General features: G+C 37.4%; 2 protein-coding genes across 3 annotated transcripts in view; one reads left to right on the forward strand and one right to left on the reverse strand.

Moving 5' to 3' along the window:
* Window positions 1-2,690: 2,690 nt before the first annotated feature.
* Window positions 2,691-6,429, reverse strand: LOC134744465 (MYG1 exonuclease). Its single transcript, XM_063678318.1, has 5 exons — window positions 6,238-6,429; window positions 5,859-6,109; window positions 5,033-5,458; window positions 4,133-4,273; window positions 2,691-2,874 (listed from the first exon to the last, which is right to left on the reverse strand). Exons 1-5 carry the CDS (start codon window positions 6,355-6,357, stop codon window positions 2,715-2,717), a joined length of 1,098 nt encoding a protein of 365 aa, XP_063534388.1. The 5' UTR covers window positions 6,358-6,429; the 3' UTR covers window positions 2,691-2,714.
* Window positions 6,430-14,034: 7,605 nt separating this feature from the next.
* The window catches only part of LOC134752944 (fibroblast growth factor 22), a 251,025-nt gene continuing 243,955 nt past the window's right edge, over window positions 14,035-21,104 (forward strand). For both annotated transcript variants that reach the window (XM_063688743.1, XM_063688803.1), the window contains exons 1-2: window positions 14,035-14,288; window positions 14,680-14,895. The gene's annotated coding sequence lies outside the window, so the exon portion shown is untranslated. The remainder of the gene's footprint in view (window positions 14,289-14,679; window positions 14,896-21,104) is intronic.

Here is a 21,104-nt window from a genome sequence, read left to right on the forward strand (position 1 = left end):
GACACGAGTTGCGAATTACCTATTCGCACGTGTATCGTACAACGTTTTACAGTACATAAAGCCCTTTAAACTTTTGACATATGCACGAAGTGCTCTTTTACGCACTAGTGCGAGAAAGTAGCACCATATGTACTGTAAAGTGAAATACCATACCATAATGGCATTTCGACTGTTTTATTTTTGCCTTTTTGTAAAAAAAAGTATTTTTAAAAATATTATTAAAAGCGAAGCGACGTTTAGAGGGGAAATAAACAATAGAAGCAACAACGACGAATATTTCTCACTGGTAGTGCAGTTAAGAGTTGTTCTTAGTTCTTTCCTTTCAAGTTCTTGCACTTGTTTTAGACAAGTGCAAAAACTGCTGTCATAACATTTTCGCCGAACCCAAAATTATAGACTGATTGCCTTTATTATTTATCCAACTCAATAAAATTAGTAAAAACTTTTTTATTAAAATATTTTAGATGTTTGTCGTCCTAAATAAAATAGGGTTTTCGCCACATATTGAATTAAATGGCATGATTTGAAATTTCCAAGACCTCAAGCTTGCATTTTTATTTTAGTGATTTTGTTTCGTTTGTTTCTTTCTGCGTTCTTATCTTCCAATATGAAATTTAATGATACCGCTAAACTTTATATTAGATACGACGGAAAATAAATTGTTCATTTTATGTTATAGTCATACCATATTTTAACTGTCACATACTTTTATTCGAGAGTGCCAAGAATTCCAAGATACAGGCTCGGCCTAGTTTGGGGCTCACCAGACACTATTTGTATATATTATTATAATAATAATAAAGCCATTTATTCCAAACAATATTTTTTTTTTTTTTTTTTTATACCACGTCGGTGGCAATCAAGCATACGGCCCGCCTGATGGTAAGCAGTCACCGCAGCCTATGAACGCCTGCAACACCGGAGATATTACACGCGCGTTGCCGACCCTTTAAAAACCTGTACACTCCTTTTTTGAAGAACCCCATACTGTAGCCCCTCGGGAAAACCTCGGCAGGGAGCTCATTCCACAGCCGAAGCGTACGCGGGAGGAAATTCCTCTTAAACCGCACAGTACGCGACCATTTAGGTGCTAGGGTGTGAGGATGAACACCCTGCCGATGGCGAGCGGTGCGGTGATAGAAAGCGGCCGTTGGCATCATGTCAAACAATTCTTCAGAGCACAGCCCATTGTACAAGCGGTAGAACACACACAAGGAGGCGAAGTCTATGAATTACAGTTGATTATTTTATAATTACCAATATTATAACATATCTCTCAGTTCGGTGTGCCGTAAGGCATAGCCCTCCTCCAACTGTCCATTGGGCTTTGTGTATATTTTTACTGTATATTTAGTTACATATTGTCAATAATTGTATTCTTCTTATTAATTTTATGAATAATGTACCAAATCAACGATCAAATAATAACAACAAACCATATTAGCAACAAGCAACCCACCTAGAGTCACTAAGTCTAATAATTGAATACTAAACTAGTGTTATTCCCCTACCCCAGCTGACAGCGACCGAAAAATGACACAAAACCAACAACCAACCAAACAAAAATATAAAGCAACAATAAATTATCAACAGTTTTCGTTGATATTAATGATCAAGACTAAAAGATTTGCGACATTGCTTGTTGTTTCAAATAAAAAAATTCATTTAATTTTATATAATTATTGACTAAAACATAACATATTCGAAAAACCAATCCAGTGAATAATTTTTTAAACCACAAATTGGATCGACAACTTCTAATATCAAACATTGAACTTGTCTACCTCACTTAGCAGTAACATGGAATTTTAACCAAAAGACTGAATGATTCTGATTCAAACCAACAAAGAAACAAAAAAGGAATACCCATCCCATAAAGCAATAAAAAAAAACCAAAATAATAAAGAAAAAAGACGACAAAAAATTCTGTCAGGATCCTTATCATAGACAGACCAAATGATAGATCAATTTTTGCCCTTTTATTATAGCCGATTACCCCAAATTCACTAACTTGTCCTTTTATAGATTGAACTAAATTCATTACAGAATCACAGACATCCAATATTTTAGACCGAAGATCTGCCGAAAGAAATGATACGAGCTAAGTCAACAAGATTTACAAAAGACACAAGATAGAATAGTCAACGGCTGATGATAGAGGAACATTTTCAGACACAAGCACAAAACAACATATTTAAAGTCACAAATTTTGATCTGTGTACCAATTTGAAGCCAATACGGAATTATAGATATCAAATGGACCTCAGGAGGACTTTTAGCAACAATTCGTAATATCCAATGTGTTTATTGTAACTGGTCACAATACAATAGCCAATTATATTTCTTTTTGTATGTAAATTTATTTGTCATAGTTCTGTAAATATTTATTTAAGTGTTATATTTGTATGTTGTAATTATTTTTAGAAAGTATAAAAAATATCAATTAGTGTTCGGGTTATAGATCAGAATAAGGCACGGTTAGGCTGTTGGTCAGACTGCAAATTTCATACTGGAAGATAATTCAGCATTACATAGTTATATTTTTTCCCAAGTTTACCACGGAGTGCTTTGGCTGCTAGAAAAGAGTGAAGTGTTTAATAAAAAGGGTCGGCCATACGCCATATTACGGCCAGACAGGAATCAAGAGTTCACAAACTAAGAGTTTTGTTCGCGAGTAAAACAATAATATCTGTGTGTCAAGTATAATAACCCAATTAAGCTTCTAAGCTGGCGACGGCCATTTTAAGCGCGCCCTCACGTGTGGCATTCCCGCCAATGAAGCCAGTGCTGTGGCAGAATATACAGTCAGGTATGGCGGCCACGTCGCTGAGTAATTCGTCGCGGACGCCCCACCAGTCTTTGTGGATAGGTTTCCTGTAAATATACGTACACAATTAACTTAAGTGTTTCTTTATACGCAAAAAAACGAAAAACAAATCACGTTTGTTGTATGCGAGCCCAACTTCAATATTTATTTTATTCTGTTTTTAGTATTTGTTGTTATGGCAGAAACAGAAATACATCATCTGTGAAAATTTAGTAAACCCCATACTGTAGTATATTGAGAAAATCTTGGCAGGGAGCTCATTCCACAGCCGCGTCCGGGAAAGGAAATTCCTCCTAAGAGTCCCCGGCAAGCTCGGCCGAATTTCACCTTCCCATACAAACCCATCCCCCCCTCCCGCCCCTATAACGCATCGAAACGTTTTACAAGACCCCCCCTTTATAGTGTAGTGTAATTTTCATCGTGAAATAAAGAAATCTAATCTTAGGATTGGCAAAAATTATGTACCCTAAATTCGCCTTTAGTAGGTAGGTACACAACTTCGCCTTAACTAGCATTAAATCATAAGTCCACTGTAACTCGTAGATATCATGGGCGTTTATAGATTCAACAACAAAATGAGATTCACTTTTAGAATAACTCATTAAAAAACCGGACAAGTGCGAGTCGGACTCGCCCACCGAGGCGAGGGTTCCGTACTATTTAGCATTTGCTGTTATAGCGGCAACAGAAATACATCATCTGTGAAAATGACAACTGTCTAGCTATTACGGTTCATGAGATACAGCCTGGTGACAGGCGGACAGACAGACAGACAGCGTAGTCTTAGTAATAGGGTCCCGTTTTTACCCTTTGGGTACGGAACCCTAAAAACATGGCTAAATTAAATTTTCTGCGTTGGTAGACGCAGATACATGTTAGATATAGTATGATGCAGACAATGGTCAGGAGACAGGGAAGTCTAGTTGGTAGTGACCAAATACTGGTAAGGGCACTTATTTGTGATTATCACAAATATTTCATCTTGAGTTATGGCTGTTTTCTATGGATATAAGTATTTATATTATGCACATATATCATTGTCTTATACCCACGACAAGTCTTATTATGGTTACGATGGGACTTATACATTTATTTATAATTATAAATATGAAACACAGCATCAATTGTAGACCAAGCTTTTGGTTTTAGGCTGTGTTGTCAGTGAATGCGAGGATGCAGAGGGATGTTCGTTAAGAATCACTTTATTTACCTATCCTCACTCAGCACAGCTCTGGTGGAAAAACAGCCTTAGCTAAGCAAAACTAAAGGCAAAGGTGCTCACTTCGTGAAAAATCAGTAACATACCTGGTAAGAAAGCTGGTAGGGTTCTGGGGCACAGCCTGTACTCTCCATGACTTAGGTTTGTCGTTGAACAGCACATACTTGATCTCTTGACCCAGCCCCATCTCCGTCTCCAGGTCGAACAGGTGCTCCTTCCAGGGGAACCTGTTCGACGGGGAAAGTGGCTGTTAAAAAACTGTGCATATTCTTGCACAGTCATGAATCAATGTCAAGTAGTAGTAGTAGCAAATCACTTCATTGTACAAAAAAAAAAACCAGCCAAGTTTTAGTATTTGTTGTTATAGCGGCAACAGAAATACATCATCTGTGAAAATTTCAACTGTCTAGCTATCATAGTTCATGAGATACAGCCTGGTGACAGACAGACGGACAGCGGAGTCTTAGTAATAGGGTGCCGTTTTTACCCTTTGGGTACGGAACCCTAAAAAACCCAACCTTTCTACAGTGGTTTGAAGTGACCGTCAAAATGGTTTTTCTTGCATAGAGATGGAAATTGTGAAGTGGCTGTCAGAAATTGATTTTCTTGCATTCAATTCACACATACACACACGCGCACACACACACACACACGCAAAACTGTTGGTAAGCAGTGTGTTGCAGCAAGTCTCAGTAAAGAAACTAATGCCGTAAAATATTTGGAAACAGTGTACCTAATGTCAGTTTGCGAATTACAAAACAAATTGTTTTATCCACTCGCACACATGCCAAAACTGGCAAAGACAAATGACAAAATAAAGATTTAAATAAAATAAAATGGAATGGGAGACCTTTTTAGAGGCCCTTGGGTGGCTAGAGGATATAATCTAAAAATATTGAATTGTCAATTTATAATCCAATTGACATAATCTGTGATATAAGATTATTAAACCTGAAATTATAAAACAGTTTTATAAGAAATTATACCTCTCTGTAAACTCCAAAATCTGGCCAGACTTGTGAACCTCAAATCTAGATTCTATCGCAGACCTGACATAGTCTCTAGCGGGCAGCCAAACTGATATAAAATAGTTGGTGGTGTAAAGGAACTCTTCACTAACAAGTTTCATAGCTTTCTTGAACACTTCATCTAGGTCCACCGTCGCACTAGAGTTCCATTCTGGATTTAAACGACCCACTCTTGCACTTAAATGTGTTCTAATCTTGTATTTTGGCTCTTCGCTGGTCATAGGCACTCCATTGTCAATGGCATCTATTTCTTCGATGAAGATTTCATATACTTTCTTGTAAATGATTCTTAAATCTTCCGATTGTAGGGGGACTTCCTTAGGAGCGATGGTTTGGATGACATCCTCACCGTAATATGTGTATACTAGACCAGCTGAACTTAATCTGAAACAAAGAAATACAAAATAGAATTTAAAAATATAGTTTTCATAAAAACACACACTGAACTTAGCACACAAAGAGCAGGCACAGAACCTTACGTATACAGATGGGTAACATGGGGATGGGTACAGGAGATATAGATATAAAAGATATATATCTTTCTCTTTTCATGAATAACTCTTCTTGTTTTTACGAATCCGAATATATCAAGACACATAAGTTACGTAGGTATTTAACAAATATCTTTCAAATTTAAAACGCAAAAACCCTTAGCATATCCTTCGGCCAAAAATTTTCCTTATTAAATAGAAAAGTACCTACAACTAGATTCATTATTTGTTTAATTAATACCAATGCATAATTTTTTTAACAAACAAATAAGTTGTATAAACTAAAGACTTACTTTATTTTATACTTATCACCAAGCTCTGGCCGCAACGAGCTCAAGGTCTCGCTAAATTCTCTCTGATGATGATCGTACCGCTTCGATTCATGGTCGAACACCGCGCCAACATCAACCACGATGTCGCAAGTCTTCAGCTTCTCCAGGTCTCTGGTGCGCACGATCTCGGCGTCCTTGTACTGCGGCAGCTGTTTGAGCATGAAGCACGCCAGGACTTCGTCGCAATGGAAGACGCCATCGTGGGTTCCGATCTGAAACAATTTGAATTTAGAAGGGTAGGTATAAAATTACATATGGCGTCGTTGTAAAGCGAATTCATTATGACTAAGCTTGTTATTTGCAATATTAACTCGTACACAAGTAAATCGTGGCTACTAACCTTCATGTTTTTAAAAAGCAATTTACTAACAGAAAATGAACGTGTAATGGGAAAAAAACAAGATTTTGGAGAAGTACGGTATAAAATCGGGTGTAAAAGTTGAAGTGATTTCTTTAACATTACAATTAATACATTTTTACATCAAAATAATTTTAAAACTCGTGGACCTCGTGGTTTTACAGGTAATAAGCAACTTACAAGGAAAAAATGACGTTAAGATCGCCGCAGAAACTGCGAATCGCCGGTGACGCCATTTTGTGATGTGAGTGAATGTAATTGAATGTATATTAAATTGACCGAATGATTTTTTTTAATCCTCTAGTGCTACACAATGTGGTACCAAAAACCGGTAAAATAATCGAGTCGAACATTGTATCGATTATAAACAACTCACGATCTTTCTTGCAGTTCTGGCATAAGAGCAGGAGATAACTAACTATTAGAGTGGGATAGTAATACACTACAGACACTACAAACCTGAGGGCCTACCGCGAACCACGTTCGACGTGTTGCCTCCCTGTCACACTTACGTACGAATTTACAAGTGCGGCAGAGAGGCAACACGTCGAACGTGGTTCGCGGTAGGCCCTCTGAGGGCCTCAGATCTAAATCATTCACATAAAATAATTTACTTGTTTTTGACATAATTTGGCAAAAATGAAAGCTATTATACATTTTGCAAAGAAACAAAATTCGAGTTGTAAAAGCGAACCCTGTTGGGACGAAGGGAGAACTAAACTTCGGGTGTTGTACATCAACTGCAGACAGATAGCGCTAATAGCCTCCCGTGAAAACTTACTGCAAGTTCTCGAAAGTGTTGACTACTTGAAGTGTTGAATCATAAAATATAACTTCTTAATAGTAATTTAAAAGGACCTACACCTGAACACAAATAATCTTAAGCAAACAAATTAACCTTTATTTGTTTTACAAGGGACATAGTTGTAATTGTTCAATCCGTCGTGCTAATTGATACCAAAGAGGATATAATAAGAAGAGGATAATAAGAGGATATAACTCCGTATAGATCAATGAGGGTATAATATAGATGGATACAGTCTAAGGAAAAAACGTGCCTCGAAAATCACGAAAATTTGATTCTCGATCAGATGGCGCCACTAGCTTTGGCCTACTCTCGTATAGAGGGCGTTGACGGTTTCGTTTGTTATTTATAATTTTAACGCATAAATATCAGTGAAAGAACATGGGTCAAAATCATATAAAAATAATTAATGCAAATAAAAAAATCATTTATCCATATTTATAAATCTTTATTTTTAGTTTTAAAGTACGTCGATAGATGGCAGTGAATTTACAGTGGTTACACATTTTGTTATGACAGTACCGCTCTATCTTATTATATCCTCTTTGATAGTATAAAACAAAGTCGCTTTCCGCTGTCTGTCTGTCCCATGTATGCTTAGATCTTTAAAACTACGCAACGGATTTTGATGCGGTTTTTTTAAATAGATAGTTATTCAAGAGGAAGGTTTTGTATAATTGTGACGTTTTCAATCAAAAGGTACCACATTGTCGCTCCCCATAAGGACGAAAATTGCTTGTTTATTTATATGGAAAACATGTCAGAGCGTCCTTATGGCAAACGACAATGTGATACCTTTTGCTTGAAAACGACACAATTTGTTAAGGTTTTGTGTAAATTGGTTGAACTACCCGTGCGAACCCGGGGCGGGTCACTAGTTTGATATAATTTAACAATTTTAACACATATCAGTGAAGGAACATGGTTCAAACTCATATGGCGTTCTAAAAAAAATCATTTATAAATATACATATAGCTGGTCAAGCAAATGTTGTCAGTAGAAAAAGGCGGCAAATTAAAAAAAATGTAGGCGCGAAGGGTTATCGTCCCATGGAAAATTTGAAATTTGCACCTTTTTCTACTGACAAGATTTGCTTGATATATGTTACGGGCAAATTAATGAGGGCTAACGCGTATGAATTCGCCGCTAGGGTCGCTAGTGTAGATGGTGGTCTTTTCCATAGTTCGAAATGTCAAATGTCATTTGTCACTTCAATGACTGACAGCTGTTATAGTCTTTTGGACCACCATCAACAGAGGCGCCAACTGGTGAGCAAAAAAACGATAGCCCTCATTATGTTCCGTCCTGCAACCGTGCTGTATGTATGTGTCCCGATTACGGATTCATACCTAGGGTCGCGATTTTTTTTTTTTTTTTTGTAGGTGCTGACACAATTTTATTAATAAAAATAATTAATGCAAAAAAGTAAAACTAAATTACAACAAATACAATATTACCCCCCACTCCGATTATCCCCCGGACCAAATGTGCCAAAAATACTGGCGGCATTACCTCGCTGAATGGCCAGGGGTATCTTTTGGACGAGGAAAGAACCAGAGCGAGGGTCGCCGCCCCTTTCCCTTAGTTGGAATCTCGACTCGACACATTATGAATTTTAATTCTTTTGTGATGAGCGTTCCGGCGAAAGATTTCAAAATTGAACCATGTGTAGCGAGCGGTTCGAAGAGTGGAATCTTGAACGTTGCGGGGGTTTTAAACTTTTAAGACACGAGGCTGAGGGTTAAGCAAACTTTGCTACCGAGTGAAACACATCATCTTTCACCACACCAACGTGAGGAAAATACTAACAGTAAAGTATCATAGATGAAATCTAAATTAATGCAACTTTCTCATCAGTTTTGGAAGCATAAAGAAAGCCTTTACGAGCTGGTGTGGTGGAAGTTAAAATGTATGCTTGTTTGCCACCGACGTAGTATAAAAACACGACGACACGACACGACACGACGTAGTATAAGTAGTATTGTCACGCGTGCAATAGAGCATTTACGAGTAAGAACAAGTTCGGCCTGGCCAGCCACATTAGGGCTCACGCTAGACAACGTCCATAATGTTTTTTGGGGTCGCCGTCATCGAAAACGATGAGGACTATCACTTAGGTACCTAATTAGTTTGCCAATTTTATTTTTAAAAAACTTACAATTATTGCCTACTTACACCTTATTGGTGCCTACTAGATACAGATTATTGCATTCGGACAGATAATCGCAAAACAGTTGTAACTCAAAAATAGGACAAGATGTTTAAAAGTCGTGTTAATTAGTGTTTTTAGGGTTCCGTACCCAAAGGGTAAAAACGGGACCCTATTACTAAGCCTCCGCTGTCCGTCTGTCCGTCTGTGTGTCTGTCACCAGGCTGTATCTCATGAACCATGATAGCTAGACAGTTGAAATTTTCACAGATGATGTAATTCTGTATTTTCTGTTGCCGCTATAACAACAAATACTAAAAAGTACGGAACCCTCGGTGCGCGAGTCCGACTCGCACTTGGCCGGTTTTTTTTATTAATTTCTAAATTATATTCATTGTCGCAATCGCAACTCACAAAATGTCCAAAAGTTAGCGCTTTCTTCTATTACAGTGTCAAAACGGTATGGCTTTTAAAAGTAGCCAGACGGACCTTTATAAAGTTATGAAAAAATCGATTTTATAACGTTATAAATAATACAATACAATAAATACTCTTTACGGTACATATGGTGCTACTTTCTCGCACTAGTGCGTAATAGAGCACTTTTCGTGCATATGTCGAAAGTTTAAAGGGTAAATAACTATTACGATACAAGTGCGGGAAACAGGAAATTCGAAACAAGTGGCGATAAATTAAAACACGACCGCAGGGAGTGTTTTAAATCGACACGGGTTGCGGTTTATGTGTATAATTTGTAAAGGTTTTGGGTAAATTAGTAAACTACCCGTGCAAAGCCGGGGCGGGTCGTAATTTATAAAACTGAACCGTTTATTATTTGGCCTGACGTTTCGAACGTAGGTAACATTACGTCCGTGGTCACAGGCAGACATGTCACATTCGAAACGTCAGGCCAAATAATAAACGTAACTGTACGCTAACAGGTTTAGTTTAACTAGTTGCGTAAACGTACATTTTTAGGGTTCCACATCTAAAGGGTAAAAACGGGACCCTATTACTAAGACTCCGCTGTCCGGTTGTCCGTCTGTCTGTCACCAGGCTGTATCTCATATACCGTGATAGCTAGACAGTTGAAATTTTCACAGATGATGTATTTATGTTGCCGCTATAACAACAAATGCTAAAAAGTACGGTACGGAACCCTCGGTGCGCGAGTCCGACTCCCACTTGGACGTATTTTTTATTTATTTATTTTTTATGTGAAGGTCAAGAAACGAGCAGACGAGCCGCCTGCTGGAAAGCAGTCACCGTCCCCTATGGACATAAGCGACATCGGAATTCGGAGGAGCCTCATCATGCCTTGGCCATCCTTGAGAACCCTGAATACCCGCTTCTTGAAGATCACCACGTAGCGTACAGGTAACTCACAATTTCGGTAAATTTATAAATTAAATTCCAGGAAGGATTCCCAAAGAAGCCGAAACATGTCGCCAAAAGCGACTAAAAAGAATAGTGAGTAAAAACCGTACTTATCTAAATATTTTGAAATATGTCTCACGATAGTTTAAGCCTTCGAACCTTTATCACTATTTGAGTGATAATTTTAAGAAAACAAACTTTTGCACAATATAATTTAATAGTTATTTGTTATACAAGGGTGCAAAGTTGTATTTTACCCGCGAGTGTTTCAACACACGAGAAGTAAAATACATTTGCGCCCGTGTGTAACACAAAACTTTTCACCTTACTATAGCGAGGAAAGTGCAACATCCACAGGCAGATCACCTTCATCACTGGAATCACTCATTTCTTTACGATATTATAACAGAAAACTCTGGAAGTTGTGTATTTTTACGCGAGTCGATGAGAAAAGGTTTTAAGTAAAAAAATGTTGACAATGTTGACATTTCTGATGTATGAAATGTCAACGATGCGTTTTGAAATTGCATCGACTCAAATTGTGCGTTCAGAATTATATTTAACATCATTATAAAAAAACAAACGTTTCGTATGGAATTTTAAGGCTTACGACTTAAAATCATTAAATAAAGCTAAATTTGGTATTTTTTATTAGATTCTCAATTCCATATTAAATTATTATATGAGAGCGCTGGTGGCTTAGCGGTAAGAGCGTGCGACTTTCAATCCGGAGGTCGCGGGTTCAATCCCCGGCTCGTACCATTGAGTTTTTCGGAACTTATAAATATTATGAATAAATAAGTATGAGTATGTACGAAATATCATTTGATAGGGGTCCCTTTGTTTGACATAATTATTGACAGTCATAATGTAATGATTGTCATATTATCAGTAGTCATAATTCTGAAACCGTTAACTTTTCAGGATTTTCCTCAGGTTATCGTATAGATAGGTTAGGTTAGGTTTGTTTTATGGCAATCCTGAAAAGTTATGCGTTTCTGAGAAAAACCAAATTATGACTAACGGAAATGAGGACAAACAATACATTATGACTAAACTATATGGGAAACAATAGAGACCCCATTTGATAATCATTATTAATATCACCAGTCGCTTTTCGGTGAAGGAAAAACATCGTGAGAAAACCGAAATATTCCCAATAAGGTATAGTTTACCCTCTGGGTTGGAAGCAGTTGCTTTCGTAAAAACTATTAGTGCCTACGCCAATTCTTTTTTAATTTTTAATTTTATTTAATAGTTATTGTTAAAGAACATTAAACATAATATGGTGCCGTAATAAAGTGCAGTCTACTTTCAAATTTACTGCTAGAATATTTTACGCTACTGAAGACGCTTAGCAGTTTTAAATTGTGTATTCTCGTAGTTTAAATGAACCTTTATCACTATTTGAGTGATAATTTTAAGAAAACAAATTTTTGCACAAAAGTGCCATCCCACAGTCTAGGCACGTCAGCGCTATGGAAATAGTACATTTCGATGCTAGTGCGGAAAGTATGTCATTACTGCATGAGTACCGCGATATCTTGCCACGAGCCGCAGGCGAGTGGCAAGACTCGGGACGAGTGAAGAATGACATATCCGCACGTGTATCGAACGACGTTTTTTAATACAGTTGCGAAAAAATAAGAAAAGCAACAAGTATTAAGGAATGGAATTCGAAACTTTTTATATTATTAATTCTGTGGCATCATTGACATTGACATTATGAAGAGGTGTTTTTCTAGCTTTTATTCGACTAGAATAGATTTTGTTATTGTACTATTATTACTTAAATATCGTTATTTACGATTATTTGTGTATCGTATATTTATAAAAACAATATCGAATGTTGCCTTTGGAAACTTAAAACATTCTTGCAGTAAGAAAATACGCCTCTTCTTTGACAGGCGTTCCGTTCCATTCAGACAACTTATTAAGAACGGTTTTTCAAAATTAAAAAATAAACGTGTTATACTTATAATGATGAAGAGGTAAGTAATGAAATATGAAATATGCATATTTTTCGTATTCTTACATTAACAGTAGGTTTTTATGTTGATTACGACGTTTAAAGGAAACTAATCAATAAGTAGTCATGAATTGGAACAAATAAAAATTTTAAAAAATTGGAAAAGTAAAAAGCACTAGTTCGCGAAAACCAACTTTCCTCACTCTAAACAGCCACGAAAAGTAGCACTTTTTGAGCAACTGTATTAAAAAAGACGTTGCTGCGCAGTCGCCCCAACGTTGCGTTGAGACGCTCGGGAGAGTTTGTGCTTACGAATAAAATCTTATTCTTATTCTATTCTATTCTAAAGTGTGGGGTGGCCCAAAATGCCATAAACCCTTTACGGGGAGTGTTTTGCCGGGCTTTAAGATGGGAGTACGCTATTTTTTTTTCATAAGTAGGAAAGGCTGTATTCACGTTAGGGGCGCGGAAGCAATCGGTCAAGTGTCCGCAAATAGGGTATTGTAATTTTTTTTATGAATGGTATCCGTCGATCAGGTTTGTTTTGAGGATCAAATGTCTATATGGGACCCATTGTCTTAAAGCAATACAAAAGTCACAAATGATGGTCAAAGTCTGGCACCCGCACTTTACTGATGAAACGCTTCGTACAAAATTACATTACATGGTGACGTCAGCATGTAACGTCGCTATTCCTTAGAAGAGTTAGAAGCCGTGGAAACAAGGAAATTCCGATTTTGTCGGTGAAATATTGCGTTTATGTATATTGTTGCTTGTTGCCATACAATTTAAAAAAAAATGTAAGGAATCGAATGGTACCATAATTTTTTTCCTATTTGGAAGTTAATTTTTTTTATATTTTTAACTTTGATGTCTTGTATTTATTAATTAAACCAGTATATTTTTTAAGTTTCCAATTTATTGTTATAAAATGCTCATTTTCTATCTATTTAACTAGATTTAGTAATAAAATTCAACATGTGGAAAATACCCTATTACATCATAGAAAATGGTCACCTGAAGTGTGTGCTTTAAACCAAATTTTGCCAAACTAAATTAGGGCACAATGTAGCGAATTAGCGATGAATAGGTACAATATATACCTTATATATTATGGTTTATTTTGAAATGCATGTACCAAAGGTAGTATGTATGCAGGTAGTCGATACAGATTTTGGAATTTTTGTCAAAATGGCGAAGTCATGGGGGTTGGTGAGGTGTACACTGTACCTACAGCTCACAGAGCAACTAAATAATAGTCCTACCCTGTACTAAAAAATGTAGCCTAATAGGAAACTAACTAAGTTAGCAATTGCGAGTATTTAATTTTGATTTATCACTACTACTCCAAAACTACGACTACAACAGAGCTAACATTCGTTCCAGAAAGTAGTGGCGTAGAGGATATAAAGACGCATAATTTTTTAAACGACTGTAGAGTGTAGTGTCTTCTAACCCTTCACGCTGTTTTGAGGGGTTTAATCAGCGGTCTCACATTGAGCTGTTCAGCCCTAATGGGTCCAAGTGTTAGAAGTCGTGAATATTCTGACCCTACGCGAGCTGAGGATGACGCTACGGAGACGTTCTACGTCCGAAGACGTTTAAACTGTATCGCCCGCTCCAGATAGCCGAGCCGCCACACCGGCAGTATCGCGCGAGACCCCGGCCCGACCGGTCACGCCATGCGGCGACCCCACGCGCGCTCACACTCGCTACCGATCCAATTAAATAGGTAAACACGTGACAACCAAACAAAAAATACCTCAGTGCAACCGAACCGTCAAAAAAATTTTTTGAGGTTAAAATTTTTGGCGGCGCTTTCGAGCGGCGTTTCGTTGCATAACGCTGCAGTTAGAGAAAAGTTGACGCGGTGAAAATTTTTTTTCTCAAACTTGGCACACGGTGGCAGATTTGGGCCGATTTCAGTGCAATGACTTGTCCGCCGGCCTGTTACGAAACGCTCCAGGCAAAAAGTTTGCAAAAAAAAGTTTCCACCGCGCTAATTGTTGGCCAGTTTTCGGCTTAGAGTTTAACAATTCGTCGTAATCGATTGTTCGGATCGCTTGCACTGTGATATTTAATTAGTGTTGAAGTGTTAGTGTCGTTAATATTGTGTATTTCAGCTAGGTGGTCGGTGAGAAATGTTACTAGTATCACTTACTTCCCCGTGCGATTTCGTTTTGCCAATGCAGTGTTAGATACTAACCACAAGTGAACCCGATCCGATAACAGTACGAAAGTATCGGTGTTAGGAAACACCGTGGTTTGGAAGAATACCTAAGTGTGTGGACATTCGAAAGTGTACGGTTACTGCTGACCCTACCGGACTATTGATACAGGTGAGATAATTGCCATCATTAAAAAAAATTGTTAAGGACTTGGCCGAAACACTGCCGAGCGTATGGATTTTTAAAATTTCTTTATACTCGCGTAACCATAAAATGGTAATTGCATAGTTTAAATGTATCATGTCAGGAATTAATACGTAAATTAGGAACACGGAAAGTTTAGTACCACAGAAAATGCATCTACCTAACCTGACCTAACTAACTAGGCAGAGCCCACGTAATAAGAATAATCATGTGCGTTCTTAACCCAAAAATTAAATCTTTGATCATAGTGCACACAGAACTTATTTTTAAATTCTTGAGCAATAAAAGTGATAGTGAAAAGTTATTTTACAAGGGCAATGTTGTTGTTTAACTCCTCGTACCAATATTGAACTACGAGCGTAGCGAGCGGTTCGGAAAGTGGAGTTTTGAGCTTTGCGAGGATTTCAATTTAAGTAAACTTTGCTACCGAGTGAAACCAAAACGCAAAATAGGCACAATGGTTGCCGATTTGCGGAAAATGCCCAACAGAACTAACTAAACAGCAACATTTTTACCACACCCGTACGAGACATTAAAATCTCTCTAAATATAAGTATTTTTGTGTGTAATAATTGTCAGGTTTGGCTTGCAAGTCCACTATATTGCAACCTACACTTGCATTCTACTTTATATGAAACCATTTCGACATACCAACGTACTTGGCACAAATTATACTTTTTAAGATCCGCTGTCGGTCAAATTAAATTCGTTAATGGCAGTTAAAAGTACTTAGTAGAAATACCTAATTGTGTGTATAGGTACCTACAGAGTGAAAGTGAGTTTATATTCCTGTGTTTTTAATAGTTATTTGTGCAACAAGAGAGGAAAGTTGGTTTTTCTTGCGAGTGTTGATTTTGAGTCCCGAGTAAGCGAAAGATCCTATAATTGAGTCACGAGCGAAGCGAGTGATTCTAAGTTAGAATCTTGAGCGTAGCGAGGGACTCAAAAACACGAGATGTAAAATAACTTTGCTCTCGTGTGATACATATAATTTTTCACCTCAGTAGTGAGAACATATTAAAGGTTAAAATGTATTTTGAATTTGTAATAGACCCCGAAGTATTAAGTAGTAGTTCATGGCCTTCACTAAATTAAAAAGCTACTTTGTTTCACTCCCTGGTGTGACGAAAGTAGTAGTAGGTAGTCGAGCTGCTGAGGTGAAAAAGTATTTTTATACCACGTCGGTGGTAAACAAGGACACGGTCCGCCTGCTGGTAAGCGGTAACTGTAGCCTATGGACGCCTGCATCTCCATGGGTGTTACATTACATGGGTGTATGGGTGTTAAAAACCTGATCACTCCTTTTTTGAAGAACCCCATACTGTAGTATATTGAGAAAATCTCAGCAGTGAGCTCATTCCACAGCCGCGTCCGGGGGAGGAAATTTAACCTAAGAGTCCCCGGCAAGCTCGGCCGAATTTCACAATCTAATCTTAGGATTAGCAAAAATTATGTACCCTAAATTCGCCTTTAGTAGGTAGGTACATAACTTCGCCTTAACTAGCATTAAATCATAAGTCCACTGTAACTCGTAGATATCATGGGCGTTTATAGATTAAACAATAAAATGAGATTCACTTTTAGAATAACTCATTAAAAAACCGGACAAGTGCGAGTCGGACTCGCCCACCGAGGCGAGGGTTCCGTACTTTTTAGCATTTGCTGTTATAGCGGCAACAGAAATACATCATCTGTGAAAATGACAACTGTCTAGCTATCACGGTTCATAAGCCTGGTGACCGACAGACAGATGGACAGAGGAGTCTTAGTAATAGGGTCCCGTTTTTACCATTTGGGTAGGTACGGAACCCTAAAAAATAGGCGAAGTTGGGGACGGATGGCGAAGTTAGGTTATTGTAGGCGCGGGGGCTAGTCTGATATTTGTATTTACAAGAATCTATTAGAAATTTAAGATGCCAACTTGATCGTTTTTAAAGTTTCTTATTAGATCAGATGTTTCATCGTTCCCATAGGGTGTGGAATAAAATGGTTTTGTATTACTAGAGAAATAACCAGCTGATTAAATAAGTTTGGAAGCCGTCAAGGCCAATGCTCAGTTCAGGCGTATAAGTCTGTGAGCCTTCGATTTGAATAAATAACCGTTGATTTCTAGATCTACATAGAGTTCTAGAGCAAAGATACACTTTTAAAGACCATATTGCCAATCGCCTTAAGGCCGTATCGTCAGCCTTTTGTACTATTTACCTTTTATGTGCAATTAAATTTCAAATACATAATTAATAAACAAATAAGGTACTTGGCGCAATATAAGTATGCGTACGGAGTGACGTGAGGACGTGACACCTTCGTTACTTTTTAGGGTTCCGTACCCAAAGGGTAAAAACGGGACCCTATTACTAAGACTCCGCTGTCCGTCTGTCTGTCTGTCACCAGGCTGTATCTCATGAACCGTGATAGCTAGACAGTTAAAATTTTCACAGATGATGTATTTTCTCTAATAAACAAATTAAATTATTTTCGAATATGACATTTATTTCAGTTGATGTATTTTCTGTTGCCGCTATAACAACAAATACTAAAAGGTACGGAACTCGCACTTGGCCGTTTTTTTTTGTCATACAGCTTGCTAAGTAAATGGTATGTCAATGTTTTATTCACCTCAGCAGCTCGAACAACCCTACTTTCTTCACTCCCTGGAGTGAGGAAAGTGCGACTTTCCTCACTCCAGGGAGAGAAGAAAGTGCGACTTTCCTCACTCCAGGGAGAGAAGAAAGTGCGACTTTCCTCGCTCCAGGGTGTGAAACAAAGAAGCTTTTTAATTTAGTGAAGGCCATGAACTGCCACTTCATACTTTCATTACTTTTTTTTTTGTTCTGTATTATTCTGTGTAATTCGAAATATATGTTCTCACTACTGAGGTGAAAAATTATGTGTGCAACGCGAGAGCAAAGTTATTTTACAATTTTTACATCTCCTGTTTTTGAGTCCCTCGCTACGCTCAAGATTCTAACTTAGAATCTTTCGTTTTCTCGGGACTCAAAATAAACACTCGCAAGAAAAACTAACTTTCCTCTCTTGTTGCTCAAATAACTGTTAATGACTGCTCGGATTCAAACTGCACCAATGTCTTGCTGCAGTATTATAGCGCGACATTGCAGTCACAAATGTCAAAATAATGATGTTGCCCGGATTGGAATGCATGAATGTTCATATTAAACTGTAACCGTGCGCTTCTATGGCTATCTTTGTCGGTAAAAGGGTTAAGCAACGGTGTGGCACGAAACGAAGCCGTTTTTATTAGGGTTCCGTACCCAAAGGGTAAAAACGGGACCCTATTACTAAGACCCCACTGTCCGTCTGTCTGTCACCAGGCTGTATCTCATGAACCGTGATAGCTTGACAGTTGACATTTTCACAGATGATGTATTTCTGTTGCCGCTATAACAACAAATAACGGAACCCTCGGTGGGCGAGTCCGAATTTTTATGTTATTTGGCGCATGATTTTTAGTAATCTGACAATATTTTCGTCTCTTAACTTCAAACTCGGGGAAATCCATTCGACCCTCTCAGCAAATATCTACCCAATTACCTTTTCCCCTCACTAGTTCGGAAAGCCGTCTTTTATCCTTTAAAACATGCGGGGAAAAACGCATTTTATCCACTAGTGGGGAAAGTAATTTGACCTTGAATGGAGCATGTTTAAGTAGCTTGACAGATAACAAAACGTAAAACGCTCATAATAATGGTTCGTTCGATATTAATTATCATTAAATAAATGGTTGGAGAATCTTATAAAAAATACCAAATTTAGCTTTATTTAATAATTTTAAGTCAGTTAATTTAATAATTAAAAGTAAGTTAATAAACCTTAAAATTCCATAAGAAACGTTAGATTTTTTATAATGATGTTAAATATAATTCTGAACGCACAAGTTGAGTCGATGCAATTTCAAAACGCATCGTTGACATTTCATCGTCAGAACAGAAATGTCAACATTGTCAACAAAATTTTAACTTAAAAGCACTTCTCACCGGCTCACGTAAAAATCAGAATTTCCAGTGTTTTCTGTTATAATATCGTACAAAAATAAGTGATTCCAGTGATGAAGATGATCTAACGCCTGTGGATGTTGCACTTTCCTCGTTATAGTGAGGGGAAAAGTTTTGTGTTACACACGGGTGCAAATGTATTTTACTTCTTGTGTGTTGAAACACTCGCTGGTAAAATACAACTTTGCACCCTTGTATAACAAATAGCTATTTCTAAATACCAAAATCGCAATATCTGACAGATGGATTTACCCGAGTTTGAAGTTAAGCGACTGAATTGTCCAATAACTGATGTAGTTCATAGGCGCCAAATGCCTCCACAGTCTTGCATAGTCAATAATTGTGCCATTTTCATCCAAAAGGGTACTTATTGTCGGTTGTCAATAAGGCGCTATTTCCATATAGCTTCAATTTGAAATCAACCTTATCGACAAGCGACAATGTGGTACCTTTTGGTTGAAAACGTCACAATTGAAATACCTATCTAGTGCAGTCTTTGGCTTTCGCTCATCGATCATCCATTTCTATGACTGCCTCGGCTTCGCACGGGTAGTTAAACTGATTTACACAAAACCTTCACAAATTATACATATAAACCTTCCTCTTGAATCACTCTATCTATTAAAAAAACCGCATCAAAATCCGTTGCGTATTTGTAAAGATCTGAGCATACATAGGGACAGACATACATACAGACAGCGGAGAGCGACTTTGTTTTATACTATGTGTAGTGATAATATATGACAGAAAGGAAATGCCTAAGCTAGATCACGTAGGTACAGTATTTGTCAATTTTGACCCCTTTTCGTGGCACTACAGGTAACCTGAAAAGTACCTAATCCATCATTTGCAGACGTGAAAACTAGATAAGGCTTAAATATATCTACAATCGGGCTAATGACCTCAAAATAGCTCGATGACAGCTCGTCTAGTGACGCATTTATTACACTAAAATTTGTGTCTACTTTTATGGTTCCACGTAGATTTCCACTTTCCACACTAGTTTATTTATCTCTCAGTACAATAATATTGTCTTCGGTTACCGCGATAGTTACTCATGAAATAAAACTATGAAAACGGATTATATCGCGTATCATCATCATCATCTTATCTTGCGTTATCCCGGCATTTTGCCACGGCTCATGGGAGCCTCGGGTCCGCTTGACAACTAATCCTAAGAATTGGCGTAGGCACTAGTTTTTACGAAAGCGATTGCCATCTGACCTTCCAACCCAGAGGGGGAAACTAGGCCTTGTTAGGATTAGTCCGGTTTCCTCACGATGTTTTCCTTCACAGAAAAGCGACTGGTATAAATATCAAATGATATTCCGTACATAAGTTCTGAAAAACTCATTGGTACGAGCCGGGGGTTTGAACCCGCGACCTCCGGATTGAAAGTCGCACGCTCTTACCGCTAGGCCACCAGCGCTTCTTACCGCTAGGCCACCAGCGCTTCGGATTATATCGCGTATATTGAATTTATAATACATCCCGACGTTTCGAACTCTTTACAGCGTTCGTGGTAAACTGAGGAAAAACTACAAAGTGCAAAAATACCCACATACTAAAAATAATGAAACATCATAGACTATAAACTTTAAGGCTGGTTGTACATGCAAAATCGGTTCATAAGGCTAGTTATACAATACAACTATTTTCAAGTAAAGATATATATACGCGATATAATCCGTTTTCATAGTTTTATTTCTCAGTACAATGTTCATAGTTAATGTAAAAGAGTACATAAGCAATTACTTATTGTATACCGATTTTCGGATACAAAGCAAATAATTCAATTACAATTAATAAGTATTATAGTTTAGTAGTTATATACAATGGTACATAAATCTATAACAAAATATTTGGTGTTTGCTGTAATGCCGTTTAACCAGAATTGTATTAAATAAAAATAAATAAAAAAATTAGTCACGTCAAAATCTCCAAATAACAAATCATACAATGTCAAAAATAAATAATAATAATAAATTAAAAACAATTGTAACATTTTAATATAAACCAATACGTCCTTGTAGGTACAGATGTGGAAGTTGTGGAGTTTTGGGATTTCAGGAAAATTTTACAGAAAACAAAGGAAATTTTCATTTTAAAAATGGAAAATTGCAATTCTCATATGTATGAGATGTTCCCGAAAATTTCCATAGA

Source organism: Cydia strobilella, chromosome 1 (genome assembly GCF_947568885.1).
Source record: "Cydia strobilella chromosome 1, ilCydStro3.1, whole genome shotgun sequence".
Classification (NCBI taxonomy): domain Eukaryota; kingdom Metazoa; phylum Arthropoda; class Insecta; order Lepidoptera; family Tortricidae; genus Cydia; species Cydia strobilella.